This window comes from Pelophylax lessonae (assembly GCF_965119305.1).
Source record: "Pelophylax lessonae genome assembly, chromosome: 2".
NCBI classification, from domain to species: Eukaryota; Metazoa; Chordata; class Amphibia; order Anura; family Ranidae; genus Pelophylax; species Pelophylax lessonae.
Window position 1 is genome coordinate 297,441,803 of NC_138769.1, and position 27,947 is coordinate 297,469,749.

A 27,947-nucleotide genomic window follows, 5' to 3' on the forward strand; every position below is an offset into this window, starting at 1 on the left:
ATACCCCCTGGGACTCTCTAGGGGCATAGCCAAGCTTTGTTAACTCTTTTCCTCCTAGTGTCCTACACCTATGAAGAGCAGCATAACCCAACTGTCAATGAAGATGTGAAGCTGTGTCCGTCAATAAACATCAGGGAAAATGATTTTACGGTAAGACAAAAATCAATTTTTTTGTTTTGGATAGAGTGGGGAGGGATTAGAATACCCATCAGGTTCCTATTGCTATGTGTGTGCCCCCGTTAGGGAGACTCCCCTTCTGTATTTGTCTTGGTGATTGTTATCACTGAAAATAAAGTGATATAAAAATCCCAAATTTATGGTTGTTTCCAGAGCAGGGCTAGAGGGGAAAGCCTCCTATTGAGGACAGTAGTTTGGGTGACCTTGGTGATAAGCATGGATACCCTCACTTTTGATGGATTTCCTCTTCCTGTTTTAGCTTTGAGACTGGAAGTGCAGAAAAATATTCCCAATGGGACACATATGGACAAATAAAATGGCTAATGGAAAAGGGTTTTACCCCTCCCTTTTCTTTATAGAAAATTAAAAAAAAGCTTTGCCTTTAAATTCTACTGTAAAGATGCAAGAGCTAGGGCAGTCATCCTAATCCTGGCTTTACTACGTCTCGAATAATCAAAGATGAACAAGCATGAAGTGGGTTAAGAACTTTTTGGGTTTCACTGGCTGCATGTTTGTTCCAGGTCAGTGGCTGACCATGAAAAACTATTCAGCAACATAGCTCCTGTTTTTCTCTCTTCACAGGTAAACTTTTAAAGGGACACCCCTTCCTTAGTAATACTCACATTATCAGTGATCCAGTTCTATTTCTGCCTACATTGCTGCCTGAAAGAAAACCCAGTGCTTCTGGGTTTCATGGAGCACGTGAACTTCTCCCATTGACAGTGCATAGCTCTAGCAGACAAACTTAGCGAGATTACATGATGGAGGTGGTGATGTCACTGCTTCCCCTACCTCTGCAATAGTGGATTTTATTTCTGCCTGCAGCGAAAGCAGGAGCAGTGTGGGGTAGCTAATTAATTGAGTAAAAATGGGGGTGGGTACTTTAAAAAAAAACACCTTTCCACTTTTCACTGACATTGTCTCTTTAAGTGGTAATGCAAGGACAAAGATGTTAACCCCAGGGCTTTCATCCTCAAAAACAAATGGACATTGACAGCTCCCATGATTTCTCCTGATGGATTGCCTATGAGCACTGCTTTTTTTTTGGCTGTGTTTGAAAATATGGTCACCTGCTCCTGTATGATCAGCTCTTGCAGTGCACTCTATTGGCACTTTTCCACTGCAAGTACCGGCTCGGCTCTACTCGGCCCTGCTTGGCCCGGTTTGCTTTTCCACTGCTGGTACCGCATGGTACGGTGTTGGAACGGTTCGGTACGGTACGGTATGGTTTGCTTTTCCACTAAAGTAGTACTAAGTTAAGTGGGTGGGATAACAACGGGGTGGGTGGGATTCTCTGACCAATCAGTGGCTAGTAGTGACTGCATGCAAAGGATTGTGGGATATGGTACCGGGTATGGTACCTCTTGGAACCACAATCGAGTAGGTACTGTTTTTGAGAGCCGTACCGTTCGGTTCCATGCAGTGGAAAAGTGCCGCCGTACCGTACCGTTCCTACACTATACCATGCGGTACCAGCAGTGGAAAAGCACAAAAGCGAGCCGAACCGTTCGGTTCCATGCAGTGGAAAAGCACCATAACTTATACCAAAGTTAAATACAGAAAAAACAGGATTATATTGTATCTGTAGTTATACTGCCATAATTTATATAGCAGGAAGTGACAGCCCGATAATGTAAAAATAGGGAAGTCAAGCGCACAGAAGCCAAAATAGAAATAAAAAAAATGGTACCTCTTTTTTTGTGTGTTTTTAGTTGCATTTTATAAGGAACTAAACTCTTCCTGATAATGACTGCAAAAGGGAACACAAAGAGAATAAAGCAGCAGATGGTAAAAGATCACTTATAATAGGGGTAATCTGATCAGCATACTAGGATCCATAGATGTAATAGAGGCCAGACCTTTGCCTTCCTGGATCAGTGGTGGAGCTATGGCCTTCTGTGTTGTCCTAAAGCTATAGACCCCCTGTTGTAAAGAAGAGTAGAATGAGAGACACTACAGTTAAAAAAAAATATTAGTTACCATGACATATGGCAAGGATACACAGTGTTGGGAACAGAGAAGCCACCATTGATAAGTACTTGTAGAATATGTAAAATAGCTTTGTGTATGTATACATCTATCATACTAATTGCCGAAACATAGCATTTTGTAGTTATTGTCCTTATGAAGCTACTAAAAATGAGTTTTTAACAGGATAAGACAGTGATCAGGCTGTTTTGTAGGGTACAGCAATCTACAATAGGTAGTTCTGGGCAGCAAATACCAGTCTTTGGCTCTTAGCTAGCTTTTAGGTCAAATATCTTTTTAATTCAAATTTTGAATTATTTATAAATTCAAAAAACACATATAACAAGTCACACATCAGAATAGTATGTGTCAGAGTGTAAATATAGAAAGGGGTAGTAGATATCATATAGCAATAAACTAATAACAACCAGGCCATGGTAAGAAGGCAAAGTTATAGTTAGGAGGGAATATCAGAGAATTCAATGTTACTAGCTAGGAAATTACAATAGGACGACTAAACAGAAGTAATATCACGTGCAAGCATTTGGTTAGAAAACAGTAGTGAACTCAATGTACTGTATATAACAGGGTGTTATCTTCCTACAAAGGTTTTTGGAGGTGAATGTAAAGACACGTATTGCAACATTGATAAGGCTCTGAAGCTTTCTAAATCTCTATGGGCTCACAAACAGGTCCATATAGTACGGGTCTTTTTAGGGTCAATACTATCTTCAGATTCATAATATCTTTAATGTGGAACCTCACTCTCTCAGTCAGCATTGGCTATTTTTAATCCATATTCTGCTAGTATTTGTAAATACATAGTTACATAGTTAGTGAGGTTGAAAAAAGACATCAGTCCATCCACTTCAACCTATGATGTGTGTGTGTTTGCTGTTAACCGTACATTGTATACCCCTGTATGTTGTGGTCTTTAAGGTGTCCATCTAATAGTTTTTTGAAACTATCAATGCTCCCTGCTGATACGACTGCTTGTGGAAGAGAATTCCACATCCTTACCGCTCTTACAGTGAAGAACCCCTTACGCACTTTAAGGTTAAACCGCCTTTCCTCTAGTTTTAGTGAGTGGCCACGTGTCTTATTGTATTCCCTTTCTCTGAATAGTTTGTTCCTTATGCTAGTTTCGCCAGTACAGTATTTGTACATTGATATCATATCCCCCCTCAATCGTCTCTTCTCCAGAGAGAATAAGTTCAGTGCTTGTAGTCTTTCCTCATAGCTGATGTCCTCCATTCCCCTAATTATATAGGAACGTATATTATATTTACTTGTTTTAAACGTTTTTCACATTTCTTTAGTTACTTCTTGGTTTCCAGTCCTTGGCAAACTATGTCATACATCCCAGTAGTAATGGGGGGGGGGGTGAGGGGTTTTCTCAGCTACGCATACCCTTCTGCCTGCATGCCTGAGCTAAGGGCTGATGGATTTCAGGACATAAATGCTACATGAATCATTTGCCCTTACTCAGGGTGGCCATGCTAGGGTGATGTTTTTCAAAGTGATTTCTTAGCAAAATAAATTATGGAGACATGGATGGATTGATGGGGGAGTTTGCTTTGAATATTAAAAAACATTTTTGGTTTGTGGTACTGGGATACAGTGTAGTTCTGCTTTAAAGCGGTTGTTAAGCAACTGTCTTGTCTTCATACAATCCTCTGTGTTTAATAATGTTAGGTGCCCCAGTATCTGTGCTTTATAAAAAAATGCCTTTCTATACCTTATTTCAGAGCGCCTCTCAGCGCTCACATGACTGGTTGCCTCTCCCCTCTCTTGATCTGACAGCTACAGCGGGAGGGGCCAAGAATTCCCCACTGATATTAGGAGGAGAGAGGCGGGCAGTCACGTGAGTGTCGAGCGGCGCTCTGAAATAAGGTATAAAAAGGCATTTTTTTTAAAATAAAAAACAGATACTGGGACATCTAACATTATTAAACAGAGGATTGTATGTAAATTTAAAAGAAATTAGAGCAGCAGGAGGGGAGGGGCAGGCACTGTCACGAGCTGACAGGCAGGGAGGAGGGGGGAGAGGAGTACAGAGGAGAGACAGCGAACGATGGAACCACGTAAACTGACCACAGTGTCAGAGCTCAGCAGTCATGCTAAACAGTGGTCAGTTTACAGGGGGAGGGCAGATCTCGGCAGGATTAACCAGGTATTTCAGGTGATACAAGGGGTGAAATTACATAGCATAAGCACAAGCACATGCTTTAAAGAAACAGGATCCATTTTGTTTTTTGTTTTTTTTGTTTTTTTAGGGTAACAAAAGCTTTAAAGGAGTTGTAAAGTCAGAAGGTTTTTTATCTTAATGCATCCTATGCATTAGAATAAAAAAACCTTCTGGGTGTAGCAGCCTCCCCAGCACCCCTAATACTTACCTGAGTCCCCTCTCTTTCCAGAGATGTCCACAAGTCCTTCGGCCGTCCAGGACTCTCCCTTCTGAGTGGCTGAAACAGAGAAACAGCGTCATTGGCTCCCACGGCTGTCAATCAAAGTCAGTTAGCCAATCAGGAGATATAGGGGGCGGGCCGAAACAGCAGTGCCGTGTCTGAATGGACACAGGGAGCTGCAGCTTGGCTCAGATGCCCCCATAGCATGCTTGCTGTGGGGGCACTCGACAGGAGGGAGGGGCTAGGAGGAGCAACGAGGGACCGAGAAGAAGAGGAACTAACCAAAACCAACTGCACAGAGCAGGTAAGTATACAATGTTTGTTATTTAAAAATAAAAAAGATTATACAATCACTTTATTTGGGCTTACTCAAAAATGTGCTCTTAGCTAGCTTTTGATGCTTGCAGCAGCCAATCAGCAGCTTTCTGTTCCAAAATATCTGTCCTGCTGTAACAGAAATGGTCTGATTATAATTATTTCATTGGAATGCTATGCACAATTGCTAATAAATGTTACACAAGTTCTGTTTTTTATAGTTCCTACGGTTGCCTGCCTCGTGTGATAATCGGACATCAATGCATCTCTTTGGAAAAATTGATTTAAATGGATGATCACCCACTTACATTCCCTTCCGTCAACTTCTGTTTTTTGTAACGGATTAAAACCCCGTTTTTTCTTCCCTTACAAATACAAATTAAACGAAAAATGGATGTAAACAAAAAAGCTGTCCGTTTTTGCACAAAAAAATGGCTCCAGGGCTCAAGTGGTTTAGGACTCTAGCTGGAGGATGTAAAAAACGGATGTAAATTTCTAATCCGTTCCTTCTTTGAAAAACATGACTGAACTGATTAAACCAATGGTCCACATGTATGAAAGGGACTTTAGGAACCACATGAAGTGGAAGATTAGTTTCACATTTATATTTAACACTAGGCAGGCAACTGTAGGAGCTATAAAAAAAAAAACAGAAATTACATTTATTGTTTGTATCTTTGATCTTGAAGTGATTATTACGCAGAAAGTATGCAGTGTGGTGATTGTACCAACATGTAAGTGTGCAAAACCTACTTAGATTATTGTACGAATCTTGAACATGAGGCCCATACATCAGAATTAATAACAATAAATGTTAGGCATTCCACTTGTTAAAGTGGAACTTCATCCAGGTCTGAAGCTAAGCAGCGTAGCTGCTCTTGCATAAGATGTACTGACCGGATTAGACTGTCCCAAAGCCTCTGGAGATGTGTAATGTGATCCCAGGAGACTGCGGACAGGGAGGGCAGATCCAGCAAACATCTAACTGTCAAGGTCTTACCTTGCCCTCCTGTTGGCAGCCGTCTTGGACATGTGCGGACTGCTGCCTCTTATGGCGCTTTTCCACTGCATGGAACCGAACGGTACGGCTCGCTTTTTTGCTTTTCCACTGCTGGTACCGCATGGTACGGTGTAGGAATGGTTCGGTACGGTACGGTACAGCGGAGCTTTTCCACTGCATGGAACCGAACGGTGCGGCCCTGAAAAACAGTACCTACTCGATTGTGGTTCCAAGCGTACCGTACCGGTACTAAATTCCACAACCCCTCCCATGCAGCCTGATTGGTCCTCACTATAAGGCAGTGATTGGTCAATAATCATCACTGTCATTGTTTATGCGGCAGTAGAGGCGGTGCAACCACAGAATAATCCTGCCCACTACTTATCAGTACTATAAACAGTGGAAAAGCAAACCATACCGTACCGTACCGAACCGTTCCAACACCGTACCATGCGGTACCAGCAGTGGAAAAGCAAGCAGGGCCGAGTAGAGCCGAGCCGGTACTTGAAGTGGAAAAGTGCCATTATAGACTCTGATTGCATCATCACTTGCCTGCTGCCTGGGCGTTGCACAGTGATGATGCTGAATACCTGGCTATATCTATCACCTGATGGGTTGCAGTCCTTGCCCTTGTGTTTGTGCTCCAAGGTGCATCGCTGCTAGCAGTCTTCTGTTCTCCGTGGTCCTCCATGTATGATTTGGCTTGGCTGACGACTCTCCTGGCTCTTGACCCGGCATCGGAATACGACCTGGCATTGGCAGGCAACCCACTTCTGGACTCGACCTTGGCTTGGATGACTTTCCGCTTCTGAACTTGACCCTGGCTTGTTCCTGCTTCCACTTCGTCACTCTTACTGTGCATTTTATTGTTGTTTGCTCCAATAAACTGCTTTATTTTACCTGCATCCCCCTGGTACCCTGACATTTCCTCACCTAGAAGAGGAATAAGAAAGTGGGAGCAGGTACCTGCTAAAAAGAGTCCTTGTTCCACACCTATAAAAAACAAAAATTGAAATGTGTAAAATAGAAGGGTGGGGGGGGGGGGGGTCGCTGGAAATATGTAAAGGGAGCATGAAGGTCTGCTTGAAATGTAGCCCAGATGAACATGTTTATCTATTAGGTACGTGGCCAATCTGTTTGAGGATTCACTGTGATCATGTTCTTTGTGGCTTTTTTAAATCTTAAAAATGTTAAGAGAATGCTCTGGTGATTCATCCCAGATTTGGCTCAGTCGTGGAAGTAGCTCTTGGAAAAACGTCTGTTCTTTTCTCCAGGAGCTGTGTAATACTTGTACACTTCCTGGAGGTAAGGATGCATACGATCCAGTCTGGACAGAAGCTGCTGTGTTGGCAGGGAGCTAGTCACACATAAACTGAGTCACTATGATGAATAGCAGTACCTATTCAGGACTCAGTGATGTCTGTAGTCATCACAGTCCAGGCAAATGTTGTGGTGGCCAATACAAAAAGCATGTGAAGACCCCCCCTCTGTCTGTGAGTAAGTGATATCCTGGAAATCAGCTCTGCTATAGAATGGATGCATGCATGATGAGTCAGGATATTGTAGGTTCTCTTCACGTTTGCAGTTTTAAAGAAAAACTCTCCTAAAATGTATGTTTTTACTGGTCATAGATCATAGACCTATGATATTGATTAATAAAAACTGTTCTCAGACAGAAGCAGCTTCCTTGGCTGTAAAGGATAGGAGAATTTAAAGTAGAACGTTACCCATAACAGCTTGATAAAAAATAATTGTTCTTTAGCAACGAAGACACTGTACATTCCACATTATTAATTATGCTACCAAAATTAGTGTGCGCTGTAAATTATTCCAACATTGCTCCTGTTTCTTCTTGCTGGAGGCTGCCATTTTCCTGAAGCCCAGACCCCTGAACAGAAGTAAAAGATGAAGTGAAACTAAACCCATTGATTTAACACTTTAAAAAAGTTACATTCCTGAGATGCCAGGACTGATGACTGCTAACTGTTACATTTGCTTGTGCCAAACTGTCAAACCATTAAATGGCTGAAGTCATAACTTATCTAATGTGCACCACCATGGTAGTTGCAAAACAAACAGAAGCAGTATCCTTAGCTGTAAAGGTTAGGAGGGTTTAATTCCCTTTTAAGGATGTCAGCAGATCGGCCTCTACAAACTCGGCAGTGCCTAAAAATTGAGAGCAACTGAGCATGTGCAGAGCAGGGTGAGATGGGGTATTACTGGATTTAAACAGTATAGACACTTATTCTTAATGTTTAACATAGCTATACATGCAAAAGGGGTCAGCCTGAAATGATCTAGCAGGACTTAATTTTCTGACTAAAGTTTCACTTTAATTCCACTTTAAGGCTGTCAGCAGATTGACCTCTACAATCTTGGCAGTGCCTAAAAAGGGAGAGCAACTGAACATGTGCAGAGCAGGATGAGACAGTGCATTACTGATTTTGCAACAGTATAGGCCCTTATTTTTAATATTTTACATACAGTTGTGCTCATAAGTTTACATACCCTGGCAGATTTTATGATTTCTTGGCCATTTTTCCGAGAATATGAATGATAACACAAAAAAATTTCTTTCACTCATGGTTAGTGTTTGACTGATGCCATTTATTATCAATCAACTGTGTTTACTCTATTTAAATCATAATGACAGCAGAAACTACTCAAATGACCCTGATCAAAAGTTTGCATACCCTGGTGATTTTTGGCCTGAAAACATGCACACAAGTTGACACAAAGGGGTTTGAATGGCTATTAAAGGTAACCATCCTCACCTGTGATCTGTTTGCTTGTAATTCGTGTGTGTCTATAAAAGGTCAATGAGTTTCTGGACTCCTGACAGACCCTTGTATCTTTCATCCAGTGCTGCACTGACGTTTCTGGATTCTGAGTCATGGGGAAAGTAAAAGAGTTATCAAAGGATCTGCAGAAAAAGGTAGTTGAACTGTATAAAACAGGAAAGGGATATAAAAAGATATCCAAGGAATTGAGAATGCCAATCAGCAGTGTTCAAACTCTAATCAAGAAGTGGAAAATGAGGGGTTCTGTTGAAACCAAACCACGGTCAGGTAGACCAACTAAGGTTTCAGCCACAACTGCCAGAAAAATTGCTCGGGATGCAAAGAAAAACCCACAAATAACTTCAGGTGAAATACAGGTCTCTGAAAACATGTGGTGTGGCTGTTTCAAGATACACAATAAGGAAGAAAGATGGGCTGCATGGTCGAGTCGCCAGAAGAAAGCCATTACTACATGTGACGGTACTCACCGCCACTGGGAGTGAAAGACAGGTACTTAATAGACACTGAGAATATGGTTTGTATTGCTTCAAATGGGACAGTAATATTTATCTCAAGAAACCTATGACGACTGCTTCACACAGTCAGACTTATAACAGATGCTAATATCATCAGCTCAACCACCTGTCTTCCACACGTTGTAGAATATGCTGATATATTTACCTGTTATCTACTGGGGGTTCTGTGTTTACACTTCTGATAATGTGTATTGTACTTCAAATGTCAGAGACGGACAGTCTGTCACTGGTGGTCCCTTCCTATTGTCTGTGTATTAAGTAAGGTGTGATGTGTATTCTGTTAAGCCTGTCTGTCCCATTGTTATTTGTTAATGAACTCACTCAATTTCATCTGCATATGATAATGTAATCTTGCAACCCCTGACCTGATGGGGTAATCAGATTAGGAGGGAGGTGTCCATGCTGTATATAAATTCTGTGTGAAGGTTCAATAAAGGAGAAGGTTCCGGAACAAGCAAAGTTGTTGGCTAGCTTTGTATGGGGGGTGGCTGGAAAATCTGATATCTATGTTCAAGACTGAAGGAAGCCGTGTACTGACGGAAGTCCACAAGCACAGTGTGGGACGCGGTTCCGTTACACTATGCAAATGCCACAAAATATCCCACTTACAATACGCCAAACAGCACAGAAACAAGCCTCAGACCTGGCACAAAGTCATTTGGAGTGATGAGACCAAAATTGAGCTTTTTGGCCACAACCATAAACGCTACATTTGGAGAGGAGTCAACAAGGCCTATGATGAAAGGTACACCATTCCTACTGTGAAACACGGAGGTGGATCGCTGATGTTTTGGGGATGTGTGAGCTACAAAGGCACAGTAAATTTGGTCAGAACTTATGGTAAGATGAATGCAGTATGTTATCAAAAAATACTGGAGGAAAATTTTCATTCATCAGCCTGGAAGCTGCGCATGGGACGTACTTGGACATTCCAACATGACAATGATCCTAAACACAAGGCCAAGTCAACCTGTCATTGGCTACAGCGGAATAAAGTGAAGATTCTGGAGTGACCAACTCAGTCCCCTGACCTCAATATCATTGAGCCACTCTGGGAAGATCTTAGACATGCAGTTCATGCAAGAATGCCCAAGAATTTACAGGAACTGGAGGCTTTTTGCCAGGAAGAATGGGCAGCTTTACCATCTGAGAAGATAAAGAGCCTCATCCACAAATACCACAAAAGACTTCAAGCTGTCATTGATGTTAAAGGGGGCAATTCACAGTATAAAGAACTCGGGTATGTAAACTTTGGATCAGGGTCATTTGGGTAGTTTCTGGTTTCATTATGATTTAAAAAGAGTAAACACAGTTGATTTGATAATAAATGGCTTCAGCCAAACACTAACCATGAGAAAAGTTTTTGTGTTATCATTCATATTCTCTGAAAAATGGCCAAGAATTCATAAATTCTGCCAGGGTATGAAAACTTATGAGCACAATTATATCTATACCTGCAAAAGGGGGCCAGCCTGAAGTGTTCTAGCAAGACTTAATTTTCTGACTAAAGTTCCACTTTAATGTCAAAAGCAAACATTTTTTATATTGCAGCTTACCAATTCTTAGATGTAGTGGATGCCTTTGTTTGCATTTTTTAGGCTTACTTTCCTTTATTTTTACCTGGTGATCTGGCCAGTAAATCTGATGTTTTAAAAAGAAAAAAGACAAGCTCTCTTATACATATATCAGTTACAGGGATGAGACAAACTATTTAACACTGGCAAGGGTGCTTAGAATGATCAGCTTATATTTATATAAAACCTTTATCCTAAAAGGAAAAAAAATAGTTTGCTGTAGCTGCTTATAAAGTGTGAGCTGGAGTGCAGCTTCAATTTGTTAGTGTATTTAAATTTGCTAGTACATCTAGCACTCCCCTTTCCCCAGACCGACAGTCTGCTGTGCCCCCTGTGTTTCTTCATTCAGAGTGGGGCACTAATGCAGGTGGTGCGCTACTTGCTAAATCACCAGATGAAAGCAGAGGGAAAAAGTCTTGTGTTTCACTACTTGCATCCCACCCAGAGTAGTTTTACTGCAGGCAAGCGGTACAGACTGGCTGGACAACATAACTGTATGTTGCCGTCTGTCTTACAGGTTTGGAGTGCCCATGCGTTTTTCTTTTTGCTTGCTGTCTGCATCTCTTGAGACTTCATAATAGAACAGGAAGTGAGCGTAAATCTCTGCAAACGAGGTATAAGAACAATTTAAAACCTGACAAGTTTTTTGAACCCTTGGTCACTCTTAAAAAATAAATAAATATTTGACTAGAATTACACTTTAATTTGTAATTGCAGCTTTCTGTGCATTCAATATGTGTTTAGCAGGCTCCATTTGGCCTGTGCCATTTGCATTTATTACTTAGGTTGGTGTTACTCAAACTCCAAAAGAAGGTGCTTGGCCTTGCCCCTTTTAGTATCTGTGTAAACTTACCCTCATACAGTTGGCTTTACCCAGCTGGAAGGAGTCTGTAAGCATTCCAATCCCATTAAAATTGTTTTCTACCGTTAAATAAGCCTAAATAAAACTGCGACTCTTCATTCTCACTGCCACCAAGTTACACTTTTTTTAGATGTGATGAATCAGAATGGGAGCAGTGAAAAACAAAAACAAATATGTGGGTGTGTGTGTAAACACAAAGCTAACAGTATCTAAAAATGATAAGACTTATGTGCAAAATGTGTGCTGGAAATAAAAAATAGGTAATCAAAGGAAACAATGTTTCTATGTAAGGCTCAATTCACATCTATGCAGTTTGTGATTGGTGTGTTCTACAGTTCATTTTGCTGTGCATTTTGCACGCACGATTTTACCACGATTTTGTAGCGATTTCCATTTTTAAAAAAATTTTTTTTTTGGGCCAATTTTTTGTTGGGCAGATTAACCACTTGCCGACTGCCTAACGCCGATCTACGTCGGCAGTCAGCCCCTCGCAGGCAAAGTGACGTAGGGCTACGTCACTAGCTTGTGAGGGTCTAGGGAGCGAGCGCTGACCACCAATGTAAGGTTCATTCTTCCCACTGACCATCAATGTAAGGTTCATTCTTCTCACTGACCATCAATGTAAGGTTCATTCTTCTCACTGACCACCAATGTAAGGTTCATTCTTCCCACCGACCACCAATGTAAGGTTCATTCTTCCCACTGACCATCAATGTAAGGTTCATTCTTCTCACTGACCATCAATGTAAGGTTCATTCTTCTCACTGACCACCAATGTAAGGTTCATTCTTCCCACCGACCACCAATGTAAGGTTCATTCTTCTCACTGACCACCAATGTAAGGTTCATTCTTCCCACTGACCACCAATGTAAGGTTCATTCTTCCCACTGACCACCAATGTAAGGTTCATTCTTCCCACTGACCATCAATGTAAGGTTCATTCTTCTAACTGACCATCAATGTAAGGTTCATTCTTCCCACTGACCACCAATGTAAGGTTCATTCTTCTACCTGATTTATTTCAGCAGGGTTCCCTGGAACCTAATACTTATTTCAAGGGTTTCTCTGGGGTAAGAATGGTGAGAAAGACTGAGTTAAAGTGGAGTTCCACCCTAATTTTATACTTACCTCCATCTTCTCGCTCCGGGTCACCTGAAAAACAAATGGATAATCGCATTTTTTTTTTTTTTTACTTACCTCGTAGAGAAGAAAATATACTTACCTTACTTCCTTCTTCCTCCTTCCATGGCCGCGGCCCGTCGTCACTTCCTGGCTTTGCAATGATTCCTGGGAGCTGAACGTCATCGCTCCCAGGAATCATTGCGCCTGCACCGGCCCCGACGTCAGTTCCGGGGCGCGCGCGTCATTCCCTTCTAAACAGCTTCTGGGCATGCCCAGAAGCTGTGGAGGGATGTCGTGCGCGCCCGGAAGTGACGGCGGGGCCGGCGCAGGGCATCGTGGGACCGAACAAGAAGGAAGAGGACGCCGAAGAGGATCGCGCTGGCTTCAAGCTGCCCACACCTGAGATGGCAGCGCTGGACAAGACTTTTTCAAGGTAAGTGTTTGTCCTAACAGGTAAGTGCAACCCGGGACAGATCAGAGGCTAGCCATTGTGGAATGCATTAGCCCTGACTGTCCCGGGGGTATTTTTAAAAAAAAAAATTCCAGGGTGGAACTCCGCTTTAATATAAAATACACACAACTACATGAAAAAATATTCAATGCTAACTTGTATGGAATGCTGGTAGCACCAATCACATGAGTATGGATTCATTGATTACATTTATTTGCTTGATTTCCTCTATTGTCCTCTAGATTTGTTACAAAGATATTTGTATTTCCTTTACTCTTCAGCCCCATCTAGTGGCCATAATATGGTATTTCACATAATAAAAGAACAAACGTTCAGAGGATAAAATAGCCTAAAGAACATTTGTTTTTGCCCAATTCATACAGAATTAATGTACATGCAGATTCAGTGGATGAATGGCTATGTATTTATTTTGTAAATAGATCCCTAATGTATAGTATATGTTGGTAATACAAGGGATACCTAAAACGTCTGGTTAGTTCCTAACCGTGGCCATAGAATGGTAGATGTTTGATAGTAAGATGTCTGCAAATGACCAGCTATGAGACATCTGTCAGTGCCCAGATGATTCACATACTTACAGATCCTATTTTGATTTTCTTGAGAACTGACATGTTAGTGGCCGACTCATATTGAAATCTGTGTTGTTTCCAGTGAAAATGGAATGACTGCCTATATCTGTCACATCCAGACTGTATTTAGCAACATATTGGAAAATCTCTTTCCTAGTCTTGTGCAATCTATAGTTCACCTGAAGGTTATTATATATATATATATATATATATATATATATATATATATATATATATATATATATATATATATATATATATATAGTTGTGTTTTTTTCATCAAAACTGGATCATCACTGTAAACCCAAGCCACATTGATTTTAGGTGGAAATGCGTAACAGCCTGGCAGCAAATTGAACCCTGTTCTATTGTAGCGTTTATGGCAGAGCTTTAGCCTGGTTGCTGCCAGTGATGCTTGAATTGATGACATTGCTTGTTTTTTGGACAGTGTATGGACAACCTAGCAAATGATAACTGTGTCTGGTGTAATTACTTTTCCTGTTGTTTTCACAATTTGAATGCAGCTGTGGTCACCGTATTGTTCTCTGGTGAACTATTTTAGGGTAAATGACTATTACAGACATCTTGAAGTGTACTGAATTGGGATTACTGGCAGGAACCGTGTATAGGAAACCTCTCCCTGTGGAGTTTTATTATGTGGCTTTTACACAGTCATTTGTAAACAGTAGTAGCAATTCATTTATACTTGTTGTTTAGACAGCATTCATTTTAGCATGGTTTATGATGTATGTGATGACAATGACTTTAAGTATGTTTAGGTAATGCACACTATTGCATTTCCAGTTGTGTTTCCTTCACATGCACTGTATCTTAAAGAGTTTGTAAGCCTCAGGAAAAAAAAAAAAAAAACCCTGAAAGACAAAGGCTTAAATGAGCTAGTATGCATCGCATATTATGAAATACTTAGAACGATGCCCCCGCAGTGCCGCCCGCTCACTGATAACACGGCAGACATGTTAGGTTGTCCTTCTTCCTGGTTTGCGCCCTCCGGCCATCTGATTGGCCGGAGGCACAAAGACATCACTCCTGCGCAGGAGACGCCGTTCACGACACAGGGCTCTGAAGGTAGGGCACGGGTGGTCGTTCCTTCAGAGTGCATGCGCCGATGATGTCATTGGCTGCATGCAATGTAAATATCTCCTAAACGTTGCAAGTTTAGGAGATATTTCCAGTACCTATAGGTAAGCCTTATTATATGCTTACCTATAGGCAAAAGTCATTAAGGGGGGTTTACAACGTCTTTAAAGAAGAACGTTAAGAATTAACTCTCTATGTAAAATGTGATGACTTATGAGTTGAAAGATACATTCACCTTTCCTAAAGCCTCGTACACACGCAACGAATTTCCGCCGACCGGTCGTCCGTCTTTTGTCCAGAGTGGTGTTTGTTGGTTGGAATGTGCTCTAGACTGCACATGAATTTTCCCGCACGACAGAATTCTACTTCAGAAGTGATGTCATGTGTTGGATTGCTTTCTGTGTGTTCTTTCATCTCTGAGCATGCCTAGTCTTGCTCATAAGATTTTTCCCCAGCGAAAATGTCCAGGAAAAAAATGACTTCAAAATTTTCGAAAATTTTACATCTCTAGATAAGCCTCAGAGATAAAAGGCTTTTTTTTTTTTTTATGGACTTTTGGATATAGAAGGATTAGGACATCTGTCAGGTTTGTATTGCTCTGTACCTGTTAGGGAGATTCAGCTCCTCTTTTTGTCATTTTTACTGAAAGAGAAAATCCCAAATTTTGGGTTGACACCACAATAGGGAAATCCTCCAAAGGAGGTTTTGGTGACCCTAGTGACAACCAGAGATTCACTCACTGTGGAGGAATTTTATTTTACTCCCTGTTTGATTAAGATACAGAAAATGAAGGGAAACCTCCAAAACGGGATACAGATGTCAAAAAGACTTGTCAGGAGTAAAAACCTCCTTTACTCCATCCAAAATGAAACAAAAAAAGTTTTCTACTTTAAAGAAAAACTCCCGGAGTGAACTCACAATATGAATATGCTGGCTTAAAATGGGTTAAGTGAAACAGGGCATATGCTACCTTTTGGATCTCTCTTTTTTTTTTACAATTTACAGTTTTATTGAGCACTGACAGTTTAGCTTTTGCTATATATATATATATATATATATATATATATAGACCTTTGAGTCTCCTATACAGCAGCTGAAGAGTCAACTGCCTGCCCTGCTCTTTTCTAGTCACAGAAATCTTTGTATTATGTAAAGCCATTCACAAAATACAAAGCCTTCTGTGAATGGACAGGAGAGGAGGGGGAGTCACATTGTCGGGAGTATAGCAATAGCCATGTTGTCGGTGCTCAGAAGAACTGTAAATTAGAACAATTCACTATGAGGAACACACCTTGTTGTACATAAGGGATAAGTTCATTTTTTAGAAAAAAATTATTAATGCACAATTTTTTTGAAGGTAAAAGGTGTATTTTTTTATTTTTTATTTAGATATGCTATCAGCAAATTGCTGGTGCCATGCAGGTCTCCAGATCTGCTAGTGTATCTGTGTGCCCCTACATCCCGTACGGGTAAGCAGAAACAATCTGCCTGGAAGAGAGAATGAACTACCAGGCTGGTAGTTCATTTGAAAACTACAAGCCAACAGTCGCAAAAGGCTGCCAGATGTTTTAGTGGGGACTCTTCTCTAAAGGGGGATCTATGGGGACCCTTCTCTAAAGGGGGATCCATGGGGACCCTTCTCTAAAGGGAATCTATAGGGACCCTGCTTTAAAGGGGTATCTTTAGGGACCCCTCTCTATAGGGGGAACTATGGGGACCCTGGCTTGCTCTAAAGGGGATCTATGGGGGACCCTGCTCTAAAGGGGGATCTATGGAGACCCTGCTCTTAAGTGGGGGATCGATAGGGACCCTGGCCTGCTCTAAAGGGGGATATATGGGGACCATGTTTGAATTTTGAAGATCTTTTAAACATTTTATAACAGTATACCAACAAGCAGTCTTTATATAAATGTTATTTTAAACTTATTTGTACTTGTAGAACTAGCCCAGAGATTAGACAGAGTGTTTTTTTTTTTGGATGGTTTTAATTTGAAATGTACCTTGGTATCCTTCACTAAGGTCTGTACTTTGGAAAATGTCCGCCACAGCCTTGGTCCGTGCCTATTCCTGGCTTGAAGTAAGGTTTGTGCGTGTCTAAATGTGCAGTATGACATTGGCAAATTTATTTTCTCTGTGTTTGTGGAGGTAACGTAAAATACAACATGGTACTAACTGTTGAAAAATGCCACTACACAGCTGATTTCTTTAAGTGCATACAAGAAATAACATTCTATGCAGCTGAGGGTTGGCAGGGTAGAAGGGAATCCTATAGAGCTTTAAATAGAAGCACACGTAGCACACATCTCGTGTCTATGCACATTCTAGCCTATATTGGCCACACAATCACATTTTTACAGAAGAAAATTAAATCTGGAAAACAGTTCAAAGAAATCATTGCCTCCATCCAAATCATCATGTTAGGCTTATGTTCTCTGTTTCTGTCATATGAGGACAGTATCTTGTGTTATCATAGTTTGAATTCCTGCCGCTGTAGAGCTAGGGTTGTGACCTCAGTTCCCACTAGGCCTTTCTGCATGGAGTTTGATTGTTCTCCCAAACAGGCTTTATTGTTAGTGATGGAGACATTAGAGAAGAAATGCTTTCAGGGATAAATATTGTAAAGCTCTGCATAAATTTGTTTAACTGATATATTTATATGCAGCATAAAATAATTAAAACGTATTTGGGCTCTTTTGATTCAAATCAAATGTGTTTTTATAACAGTGAACTTCTTGGGCCTTTTTTACATCAACATTTAATAACAAGTATTTTGTGATTAGACAAGTTGCAGAGCATAATTTTAATTCATGATTTAACAACAGTCTCTAACCTTGAAAAGAAGATACAATAAAGTGACAGAGCTGCTACACCAGGGGTCGGACACCCCCAGAATGCGCACCAGACACGGCACTCAGCCGCATATGTGACGGTATGTGAAGGAGGTCTGAGACACCCTCCCGCACATCAGCAAGGCCTGCCGCCAGTTGCGACTGGCTACACAGAAGGGACCAGGCTGGTTCATTCCCACCTCCTGCTACCTTGGCTGATTTCGCTGACATAGAAGCTGATGTTCAGCATGGCTGGATCTATTGGGTGCGGTGTCTACCCATATTTCAGTTGGATGTCTTTGCAGCTGTACCTTGAGTCATGTACAGGCAGGTGTTGGGCTGCCACTGAGCTGCTCTTCCCTTCCCTGGACTGCACTCACCTAGTCTGGGCACAGGGCACTCAGTCCTATCTCATTTTCCAACACAGCACAACATTGAGACTGTATTCTTTTAAAAACACAGCCTCCATCTGCACAGTATGTAGTTGCCTGCTGTGTTGCTGTTCTGATCTTAGAAATCCCCAGATCGGAACAGCAGCACAGCTTCAGTAATCAGCTATATACTGATGGATATATGCAGATGGAGGCTGTTTTTGTAACAGAATGCCATCTCAGTTATGAGCTGTCTGGGAACACAAAATCTGCTCCAGGAGAGGCCCCTTTCCTCTGCCTAGCTAACCCCTGTGCACTTCCCTACTGACCCCTTTCTCTGCCCTGCTGACCTCATCCTCTGCCAAACCGACCTCATCCTCGGACCTGCTGCCCCCCTCCTATGCCCTGCTGACCTCGTCTTATGCCCTGCTTACCCCGTCTTATGCCCTGCTTACCCTGTCTTGCATACCCCTGTTGTCTGTCCAACTGAACTACGTTCTCTGCTCTTCTGACCCCTGTCCTCTGCCTTGTTAACCCCTGTAGTCTGCCATGCTGAACCCTGTCTTTTGCCCTGCTGAACCCTGTCTTCAGCTTTGCTGATCCATGTACACTGCCCTACTGACCCCTGTCCTTTGCCCTACTTACTCCTGTACACTCCCCTGCTGACCTCCCATCCTCTGCCCTGCTGACCCCTGTACACTGCACTTCAAACAAATACATTTTTGCACTGCCTTTCAAAGTGCTGACCTCCCATCCTCTGCCCTCTGACATTTTTGACTGCACCCCCACGTCAGACAGGCTAGATCCAGTCCTGGTGTTGGGTTAGATGCCCCAAGTTGCCTGCTCTCCTTTTGGACTGGTAGCTAACCAGCTATTGGAAACTACTAATTTAGAAGTGCAGGCATTGGGACTGATATGAGGTGTGAAGGTGCAGGTAACAGTGTGATATGAGGTGTGAAGGTGCAGAAACTGGGATGATCTGAGGTGTGAAGGTGCAAGGATTGAGGGGATCTGCGGTGTGAACGTGCAGTTAATCAGGCGGAACTGTGATTTGACGGTGCAGAAAATGTGACTGATTTGAGGTGTAAAGGTGCAAGAATCGGGGCTGATTTGAGATGTGAAGTGGCAGGAATTGAGTCTGATCTGATGTGTGTGGCAGCAACAGTCTTGACAATGTCAGAGGACCCTAGACTGCTAGAGTGGAGAAGAGGCAGCAGAGACAGGTCTAGCAGGAATGGAAGAACGGGTAAATAAAAAGTGCTTTTCCATATCCCCCAGACCTAAACGAGCAGTAAACCCTTGCAGTATGGGCGCAGATCTACTGCACAGGGGAAATTTTTTTTTTAGTGGAGTTCAGCTTTGAGGCCTAGCGTTGCAGACTCCAGATGCACTGAGTGCCTGGGCCAGTGACACCACTATTGGAAGTTATTTTCTTTTTATAAATTAGTTAGAGTAATGTAAATTGAAAATTCAACACCTGGCTCACTGTTCATATTATCCTGAAGTTTCCTTATATCTTTTTTAAGTTTATCAATACATTTTGAGGATCAATAACTTCTTCCTTTGAAGAGAAAGCAAGCAGACAGTGCATCCAATATGTGGGTTCCTTTTAATTCTAGATAAACGTAAACTTCCTGTGATGTTCATTTCTTATTTATATTAGGCAGAAAATATACACCTTTTGAATCTCAATTTCAAATATTCAATTGAAAATATACTGGCAGTATATTTCCACTGTATTTTAACGGGTGAAAGGCTGCAATGGGAAAGTTTCAAGTTCTAACAAATGGCTTCTTTAAATGCAAAGTATTTTTTTTTTCTCACTTTTTAAAATACTTGTTACCAGTGGTAATTTGAGGGTCCCAACGCATATTTCCTCTAAACCAACCCTCTACTCCCTAGGATCTCTAATTCTAGCACTGAGGCCCCGAAAGAGGCACTAATTCAAACCTGCTGTGGGAAGTTTGTCTGCGAACATATGCTGAGGTAAAGCAAGTAACACCTCCCTCACAGCAGCCCTCCTAAATCCTAAATTCAAAGGAAAGAAACTGTCTGTAATTAATGCAAGTTAGTCATGTAGGTCTTAATTTATGGATCGTCAACATATTGATGTTCTGGATAGCATCTAGTGAAGAAATGGAAATGGTTTGTATGCAGCTTTGTGCTGAAATTCTGTCGCTTTTGTTTTGATAGATCCTGAGACTCAGAGGAAACGAACTGTTCAAAATGTCTTGGATTTGAGGCAAAATTTAGAGGAAACCATGTCAAGCCTTCGAGGTTCTCAGGTAACACACAGGTAGGTGACCATTACCTATTACATTCAATGAATTTTGTTAGTTTGTGATGTTATAAAATGCATATATGTGATGGTATCTTAGTAAAAGACTGGCTCTGTATAAATCTAAAAAGCTGTGAACAAGGCTGTTTGGTGTAGATTAAATAGTGAAAGAAAAAATAAGTAAAGAAGAACACCCCATGAATTGAATTTTTTCAACATACCGTATTTTCCGGCGTATAAGACGACTGGGCGTATAAGACGACCCCCCTAATTTTCAAGTTAAAACATAGGTTTTGGGCTATACTCGCCGTATAAGACTACCCCCTTTCCGAAGCAAGGCAACACCATTGAAAGACATCAGATTTCTCATAGATCTCCAAGGTACCCCAAGTACTAAAATACATGTAATCTCTCATAATATCTCCAAGGTACCCTAAGTATAAGTATTACCAGTAGATGTAATCTCAAGACGCTGGCTGTGCGGGAATCCTGTACCGGTATACCGTATGTCCCGTAGCTTCGGCTACATACAGTATACCGTGCTGAGCCAATCACAGTGAGCGATGTATTCTATTATTGAATGCAAAGCCTGCTCGGATTGGCAGAGTCAGAGAGGCGGGCTGATGTTACTCCGCCAATCCGAGCAGGCTTTGCATTCAATAATAGAATACATCGCTCTCCCTGATTGGCTCAGCGCGGTACACTGTATGTAGCCGAAGCTACGGTACATACGGTATACTGGTACAGGATTTCCACACAGCCAGCGTCTTGAGAGATTACATCTACCGGTAATACTTATACTTAGGTTACCTTGGAGATATTATACTCAGCGTATAAAACGACCCCCCATTTTTGGGGGATTTTTTGGAGGTTCAAAAGTCTTATACGCCAGAAAATACAGTATTTAAACAGGCAAGCAATAGATCTTCATTTGAATCGTTCCTACAGATACAAATGATATAGATGAATAAAAACACATAGGAAATTTGCATTTTTAATCATATATCTACCACAAAAGTAGCTGCAATACCATACTGTGAAAAAAGTTTGGTCTCAGAAGCCTCCATTAGCAATAACGACTTTTTGTAGGAATTTTGTATAACTGCCCACTAATGTCTGACATCCACTCTGTGAAATTTTTGACCACTCCTCCATGTAAAATTCCCAAAGGCTGCAAAAGATGTTTGTACATTTCCTTGTATGAACAGCTCCTTTCAAATCCCCTACAAAATTTCAATGGGATTCAAATGGCTTTGACTATATCAGTCCAAACCCTTCCATGTTTTTTTTTTTTGCGCCAATCCTTAGTGGATCTGTTAGGGTATATTCACACAAGCGACTAAGGCTGGTGTGAATTGTAGCGGCAGTTCCTGCTGCGGCTTTCAGCGACTAGATGCGGCTGCTGGCCCCGTTCACTATAATGACGGGTCACATGTGGACATAGCGTTTCACTTTTCTCTGCACAGCCAGAGGTTACTTGTGGTGATCGCTGCTGGATGCACACAAAGTTTGTCGGCCACACCAGCCACAACATCGGTGCAGTTTGCATCGGCCTTAATCGTCCGTGTGAATGTAGCATTAATGTTCATTCTCACCTGTGTTGATTATGAAAAATGAAACAACACTCATTATCGCACCCATAGCAACAATGTGTTTTCGCCCTGTTTTTGTTGTGTTTTTCAAGCGTTGAAAAAAAAAATTCAAGAAAACTTGTTAAATGCCCTTGAAAGTATTGTTTTTCAGGGGGAAGTGCTTAAAGAGGAAGTGATGTAGAGGAAATTATCAGCTTTGAGACATGTTAAGTTTGTGGTTTGATAGCAGGCATTTATGTGAATTCTCTGCCAGATGGATTTGTATACTTTGATCTCTTTAATACTGGGCTTGGTCCAGCTGAATATGCCATTTCTGAAAACATTTACCCTATCAAGTTCTCCTGCCTTGTGATGGGTAGCAGGGCCAGGACAAGTGGTGGGCAGGAGGGGCAGCTTCCCTGGGCACTGTGGTAATATCTGAAGTATGGGAGGCACCACAAGGAGATTGGGGGGAAAGGATTTGTGTTGGAAGGGGGGATTTGGGGGCAGCAATGGGTAGGTATTGTTCTAGGAGGGGAAATTGGGGGGGGGGGGGAGGTGCTAAATATGGGGAGCTAGGGGGATTTGTGTTGGGAGGGGGAAAGAAGAATTGTGCTAATAGGGGAGATTTGGGGGTAATTTGTGCTGGGAGGGAGGGCTTTGAAGTGGAAGGAAGAAAATGTGTACTAGGAGGGGAAATTTTAGGGGTAGAGGCTTTGTGCTAGGAGGGAAGATTTTTTTTGTTGGGGGGGCATTTGAGTTAGGGGATGGGGGAGGGGCAAAGATCTGTGCTAAGAAGGGGGATTTTAGCAGGGGGCGTATTTGTACTGGGAGGATGTATTAAAGTGCTGGTGCTTAGTGAGATCCAATTTTTACATGCAAACAAAGGAGGGGAATCCGTCACCAGGTATTCAGCCCACTTACCAGGCGACCCCTTGGGGTCTAGCTTTACCTACGGATACCTACGGTGACGGATTCCCCTCCTTTGTTTGCATGTGGAATTGGATCTCACTAAGCACCAGCACTCTGATATATTTTATCACCAAGGACTGTGTTACTATTATTAACGTTTTTTGCACCTTGCACTTAAAGGGATAACCATATGTATCCCATCCGTTATTAAAGGCACAGTCACTTTATATTTTTTAACACCGTTAGACTTATAAACACTGAATGTTTAGATAAGTTGTTCATAATTAATTCATATTTATCACTTAATATTTTTTAACACCGTTAGACTTATAAACACTGAATGTTTAGATAAGTTGTTCATAATTAATTCATATTTATCACTTAATATTTATTTTGAGCGCTGTCCTCTTGTATCACATGAAAGAGACATGCTGCTTGTTTTTTAACACAACATGATACAATGCTTTTGCACCTGTGTGTACTGTACTGGGTGTTGCCCTTTGTAATATTCATGGGAGGCATTGAAGGGCAAATATGAGGCTTTAAAAACACTGTTTAAGTGGCGGTTCACATATATGCGATGCGGGAACCCTGCGGATTCCCGCATCGCATTCAAATCACAGGCAGTTCACACTGCCATATGCGAATCGCTAGGGGTATCAATACAAAGTTAACGAACCCCCCAGATCAGTTCACATATCGCAGTGCAAACTGACAGTTCAGACATTAATTGGATCGCATTGGTGTGAAGCACCATGCAATCCGATTCTGCTGCGGACCCAAAAAAGGGTCCTGTGCAAGTTCTGTCCGAATCTGATGCAAATTCAGCCATACAATCTGTATGGCTGAATTTGCATCGCACAGACATCGCATGTGATTTGCAGAGCAGTGCGCTCCGAATCACATGCGATGTCTGTCATCGCTATAGTGTGAACCGGGACTAAATGCTGCTTAAATACAGGGTATTGATGCATCTGTGAATGAGCCCTTCGTGCGCTTTGGATCATTATTGTGTTAAAAGATCTATTTTCAGTTCAGTTCAGCTATCGGACAGATGGCCTTGGATTTTCATCAAGTACATTTTGATATGATGCTGCATTCAATGGTAAATTTGCCCAGGCCCTGAAAATATTAAAGAAATAACAAGAAAAAAGGGCGCACCAGCCTAGTGCATTATGCCAAATAAATGTATTTTGTGTTAAAAGGATTAAAACTACTCACAAGCACAAAGATGGAAATACACTTATACAGGCCACTATCCCATACAACCAGCAATCTCTAGATCACAGGGGAGACCATGCAGGGGCCCCTGCTGGCTGACGCATTTCGAAGGTTTACCTTCTTCCTCAGAGCCTTAATCTTGTGAGTAGTTTGATTCTTTTTATACAAAATAAATGTATTTGTACTATTGCACTTTTACTTTTTTTCTCTAGTGACAGTAGGGACACCCCTAGTCCTAGAGGGCAGCAAGGCCAGAAACAGTATCCACTGAGAAGTAGATCATCACTCATACAAGTGCTGGGCTACCATACTTATACATTAGAGTATTTTTTCTGCTGTATACCTGAAAATATTAAAGTGGAGGTTTATTCAAAACCCAAATAACTCTAAACCTACTCTCTGCCGCTGTGGTCCGGTCCCAGCATCAGCTGTCAGTGGCGGCTTCAGTGTGTTGGAGCGTGCAGGAGGGGCCGCCAACAACGGAAGCCCCATAGTACGTTTATGGGTGACGTCACTTTCCAGGCATTTCCTGCACTTCTGCATACAGCATCCGCCGCTGGAGACCGGACCGGAGCGGCTGCAGAACAGATAAGTATAGCGATGGTGCAAGTTCTAATCCTAAAGAGCTGTGTTTGGTTTGAAGTCATCAGTCCACATCACAATCTTCCAGAAGGCCTGATCATTGTCTAATTGTTTAATGACAAACTTTAGTGTTGCTCTAATATTTTTTTAGACAGCAAAGGCTTTTTCCTGGCACACTGCCTTTGCATATTAAATAGGTGAAATCTTTTTTGATTATAGATGCTTGCAGTTTGAGACCAGTTTTCTCAGGAGTTGCCTGCATATCCTGCAGTTACATTTTTTGGGGTTTCCTAGATATTTAGCATCAAATGGTCAGCTCTTGGACTGACTTCTCAGTCCTGGTCAAATTAGCAGATCGTTTAAACTTTTACCCAGTGCTTTTTTTCTCAGAGAATAGGTGCAGGAACTCCCCTTTTCTAAGTCACTTCGTATCTCCGCCCCCTACCCACCTCCGAGCACTGACCCTTGGTTCCACCCCAACCCACCTCTGAGCACGGTACAAGTACGACCCCTTTTAGAGAATATAGAGCCAAGTATCATTTTGTTGTATTAAGTAATGTATATGGAATTTGGTAATGGTAACAAGACAAGCAATAAAATAGATCCTTGCCAGCAGCACTAGACCCCGCCCCAGCGGCAATAGATCACCCCTCCCTGGCAACAATAGACCCCCCAGCAGCAAAAGACTCCCCTTGCAACAAAAGACCCCCCAGCAACAACAACAAATCTCCCAGCAGCCAGCATCAATAGACTCCCCAGCAGCCAGCAACACGAGACTCCTTCTTAAACAGTAGATCCCTTCCAGCAACAATTGACCCCACAGTAAAGAAAAATTTTCCACCAGCAAAAATTGATTGCCATGCAAAAATAGGTCCTTTCCAGCAACAATAGATACTCCAGCAGCCAGCATCAGTGAACCCTCCCTTCACACCCCAGCACCCCTTGCCATTGTAAACATTCAGTGCTAGAGATGCCGGAACTGCGTTCCCCAGCATTCCCACTGAAAAAAAGCCCTGCTTTTACCACTTGTAAAATATTTTCCGTTCAATGGAGAGAATAATTTTAAATCATTTGGCAATCTTTTTAAATTCTTTGCCAGGCTTCCAGACATCCACAACCCTCTTTCTGAGGACCTTAAAGTGCTCTTTTGATTTTGACATGATGATATCACAAATGTTAGTAGCAAAGAGAACATCGGACCCTAGGTTCCTAAGGGTTAAAGGAGAGAATGGCCAAAGCTTTTTCCAAAGCCAAAGCTTCAGTTCGTTCTGCACTCATGTGATCCGTTTTCAGCTGCCTGCGTAGCCCACCGCCACTTAGTCGGTCCAGGCTTGGAAAAGACCCCCAACCATATCAGTATCCATGTTATCCATCACTGAGAGGCTGAGCCATGTAAAGCCTGAACCGACACATGGCTCAGCCTCTCAGCAATCAATGTCAGTATCCATCCAGAAGCCTGAACCGACACATAGCTCAGCCACTCAGTAATCTACTCATAGCCTGAGCCAACCCTTCCTGCCCCCTCCACAGCCCAGCGCTCCAGCTGACTGAAAGTCACGGATCTCTGCTCAGAGCTGAGGGGGGAGGAATGAGCATTGAGTGGTGTTTGATCGCTCAGGTCTCACTACAGAGACTGCGGGGGACTAGCTGAGTATAAGTGATTTTTTTTTTAAATCCCAAAATTCTATTTTAAATAAGACAAGTTCAACCTGCATTCTTGCTAAGGAGGTTCTAGGCATTGGCACCTTATCTGGAACTCCTAATTCTATTGGCGCTTTTCCACTGCATTGAACTGAACGGTTCGGCTCACTTTTGTGCTTTTCCACTGCTGGTACCGCATGGTATGGTGTAGGAATGGTTCGGTACGGTACGGCGACGCTTTTCCACTGCATGGAACCGAACGGTACGGCTCTCAAAAACAGTACCACCTCGATTGTGGTTCCAAGAGGTACCATACCCGGTACCATATCCCACAATCCTTTGCATGCAGTCACTACTAGCCACTGATTGGTCAGAGAATCCCACCCACCCCGTTGTTATCCCATCCACTTAACTTTAGTACTACTTTAGTGGAAAAGCAAACCATACCGTACCGTACCGAACCGTTCCAACACCGTACCATGCGGTACCAGCAGTGGAAAAGAAAACCGGGCCAAGCAGGGCCGAGTAGAGCCGAGCCGGTACTTGCAGTGGAAAAGTGCCATAATATTGTGTTAACCAGAACTCTGTGTTTGGTAATTCTTGCACTTTTTTGAAAACATTACAGATAGTTTGTTGATGATCCCCAAGGAGAAGCTAATGTTGTTCAGCATTTCCTGTTTTGGGGAGAAACGTTTTGGAGATGTTGCAGCAACTGAAGCTAATATACAAAGGGGGTACTATACATATTGTGGCCAATTCCTCGAGAATAGTGAGTCCATTTTGAGATAGCTCTTACATTTTCAATACACAAGAGCACTACTATTAAGCATTGTCTGTGCAGCCAGTTCAATACCTGTTTGCCGCATTTAACTATTGATCCAGTAAAGAAATGTGCCTGGCACGGGGGCTATCGATCTTTTGGAAACAGATTTAGCTTGTCTACAGACTCACATACAAGCACATGCACTGCAGCTGTTCATATAATTGTCATCCATGGCTATAAGCACACATATACCTTGAGCTGTTTTGGCCAACAGATACTGGAAGACATGCTTATTTAGAAAATGCATATAAGGAAGCTGTAAAGAAAGAACCAGTTTTTACAGCATTTTTAATGGACAATGCAAGTATCATCTTTGGTATTTCTATACTAGAGCAAATACCAGTTTTGGGTAAATGACTGGAAATCAGTTTCTCATGTAAATATAAGAGGTATTTCTGCTTTGTATGGTTTTATATACTGTGGTAATTCAAAAGTCATGTTATCCCAGAACCAAACCATAAAAGGTCACAAACTGGTGGCCTCCGCTTGTGTAGCGGGAGGGTATCGTGGAGTCCTGACTCGGCCGATTTGTTAACGTGGGTTTGGCACGTGGGTTAATATTGGTCTCGGGAAAGTGCCGGACTCGACACCCCGTCCTTCAGATTGGCCCCAATTCTCGGTATTCGTGGGCTTTTTGCCCCTCCTGCCTTTACCCTATGAGGATGGGTATGGAGTCATGTGTATGATTGATCACCGGATCTCCTGGCCCTCCAGCATCATTGTTCAACATCATTTATAGATTGTCTACCTGGGGCTTAATGTGGTCTTTGAAAAAGCCCGCCTAAGGGCGAAACGCGTCAGACCCGTCCCGCTGTTGGTTTAGACTGCTATGGATATG

General features: G+C 42.1%; 1 protein-coding gene across 4 annotated transcripts in view; it reads left to right on the forward strand.

Annotated features, from left to right (window-relative positions):
- The window catches only part of NAV1 (neuron navigator 1), a 296,089-nt gene that overhangs the window by 75,560 nt on the left and 192,582 nt on the right, over positions 1–27,947 (forward strand). For all 4 annotated transcript variants that reach the window (XM_082246689.1, XM_082246691.1, XM_082246690.1 and 1 more), the window contains exon 2: positions 20,275–20,377. In XM_082246689.1, coding sequence (XP_082102815.1) covers positions 20,275–20,377 — 103 coding nt within the window. The remainder of the gene's footprint in view (positions 1–20,274; positions 20,378–27,947) is intronic.